The sequence below is a fragment of the Colobus angolensis genome, unplaced genomic scaffold, assembly GCF_000951035.1.
Source record: "Colobus angolensis palliatus isolate OR3802 unplaced genomic scaffold, Cang.pa_1.0 Scaffold14, whole genome shotgun sequence".
NCBI lineage: Eukaryota > Metazoa > Chordata > Mammalia > Primates > Cercopithecidae > Colobus > Colobus angolensis.
The window spans coordinates 5,665,173-5,667,477 of record NW_012114488.1 but is presented as its reverse complement, the minus strand read 5'-3'; the positions used below and the strand labels follow the sequence as shown (position 1 = coordinate 5,667,477).

Sequence of the window (2,305 nt, the reverse complement as noted above, 5' to 3'; positions counted from 1 at the left end):
TCACTGAAATTTGTATATTCCAAGAGAGAAAGTGGATGCCATTGGTAATTATATCAGGGAGAAAAGAACTGCCCTGCAGGATAGTAGCAGGTGCTTTAAAAAGTGAATTATCTTGCCAGTTCCTCCTATTCCCAATATATGCAGTATTATCATAGGCTGTATAGCATTTCACTGTTTACATACTTACCTCCTTTTGCTGGAATGTAAGCTGTTTAAAGACAGGGAATATGTTTTATTCTTCTCCAAGTCGTTTTCACATAGCCTAGTGCATGGCATGTAGTAGATGTTCAATAAATATTCCATAAAAATGTTTTAGATATGAATAACATAGGGAATTTGATTTCTATGTAAATATTTAAACCATGCATATCTGTCATTTAAATGATATATTCATTTTTCTTGCAATTGCAGCAAATCTATCATGTTTTAAAATCAGAGCATTATCTTCTGAGTCCTATTTTAGACTTGACTTTCATTTTAAAGGCAGTGAACAAGCAATCCAAACTTGTTTTTTTGTGTTAAGCTACCATGGGCGTAAAAAATAATATGATGCTATGATTTTCACTAAACTAGGAAAGGTTATTTTGGAACTACTGGGATTTTAGATATTAGAAGTGGTAATTACTTCCTCCATAAATGTTACCTTCTAGAGTTAAATACTATTTTCCTGTTGCATTTCAACTCTTTCCTTAAGGGAAAATGTCTTTTATTTACAATTTACACATGAAGCATTTCAAACCAGAGCAGTTTCCTCGTTTCACAGTATATTATTCCATGTGGAATAATTTGTTTTAATAGCATTGTAAAGTCTACTAAGTATCATAGTAATAATGACAGTACCTTACATTTATTCAGTACTTATTCTGTGCCAATCATTTCACTAAGCACTTTTTATATGTGCTCTTTTATTTAATTCCCACAGAAAATTTTTGATGTGGGTGATTTTATATCTCTGTATATAAACCTATTATCTATCAATCAATCTATCTGTGTCTATATCAATCTAAATATCTTTATATAATTATTATCTATCTATCCATCCATCTACATCTATCTCTATCATCTCTTTCTCTTTACCAATCAATCAATCTATCTGTCCATCCATCCATCCATCATCATCTGTCATCTATCATTCATCACATTTTAGAGAAACAATTTTCTAACTGGTAAGCAATGTGGTCAGGACAATAGTGTAGGGAAAGCCATCTCCAGATTTTGCATTCTTGGTTCTTTAAAGCTCTGAGTATCTAGCAATGAAATTTAATTAGCACGTTTTGAATAATTCTTGATACATGACTTGTTTCAGTGAAGTGCTTGTGTTATCATTTATAAAACAAACAACATGTTTCTAAGGTTGTACTTAATCAAATAAATTAAATATTGTTAGGTCTCTATGGCTAAGATTCCAACAGTATTTATTCTATATTGAATGAATATCAACTCTTACCTGATGATCATCAACATTTACACGTAAAGACTGTCTGTTATCATTTAGAACTCACCGTAGTCTTGGGTTTGGTTCCAGAATTGGCCACTGGGGTGGAAGATGGGAGGTCCGTGGACTCAGTGTTAGAAGGCAAATTTGCTTGTGTCTGATTTACTGAAATGGTATCTGCTCCACTTTCAGATCCTGATTCCAGATCCTATTAAAAACAAATGTACTGGTATGAAGGATGTGCGAATGTTCCCAAATGCCCTTGTTCCTACCTCCAGCACTTTGTCACTTCTTCCTTCTCCCAATACACATGAATACACTAAAGAGTTGCTGACAACTGACACTGATGTGTCACACATAATAATGCATTGTTTTGTAAGAACCATTGTGCTCATCAGAGGGTCTGCAAATACTTGAGAAAGAGGTAACATATTGTTTGGTAATTTAACAGCTTAGTGTGCATTGGAAGGGCCAGGAGTGTGGCTAGGTAGGGCACTGCAGAGAAGTTAGAAGGCAGAAGCCCACAGCCACACCTTCCTTACTGTATGACCTTGAATCACTCACTGACACTCCTCTGGCTATACAGTGCTGCCCAGAGTTCCTCACAGGGACACTGGATTTCAAATACAGAGAGAGTTCTCATTTCTCCTTACCTCAATCTCTTCTATGTTCCTATTCAACCTCTATGGTGACAACTATTACGGTGGACTGGAATAGTTTAGCTCAAATGTCTATCTAATAAACTGAGGGCAGGAATTATGTTTTGTCATGTGTCATTCAATTCCCTTGTTTGAAAATGGGTATAATGATAGTAGAAACTCATGGAGTTTCATGAGCATAAAGCAAAGTGCTTGTAATTGGCTCCTAATA

General features: G+C 35.0%; 1 protein-coding gene across 2 annotated transcripts in view; it reads right to left on the bottom strand.

The window, feature by feature from the left end:
• Positions 1 to 2,305, bottom strand: part of DLC1 (DLC1 Rho GTPase activating protein) — a 438,391-nt gene that overhangs the window by 318,183 nt on the left and 117,903 nt on the right. For both annotated transcript variants that reach the window (XM_011934900.1, XM_011934899.1), the window contains exon 4: positions 1,503 to 1,643. In XM_011934900.1, coding sequence (XP_011790290.1) covers positions 1,503 to 1,643 — 141 coding nt within the window. The remainder of the gene's footprint in view (positions 1 to 1,502; positions 1,644 to 2,305) is intronic.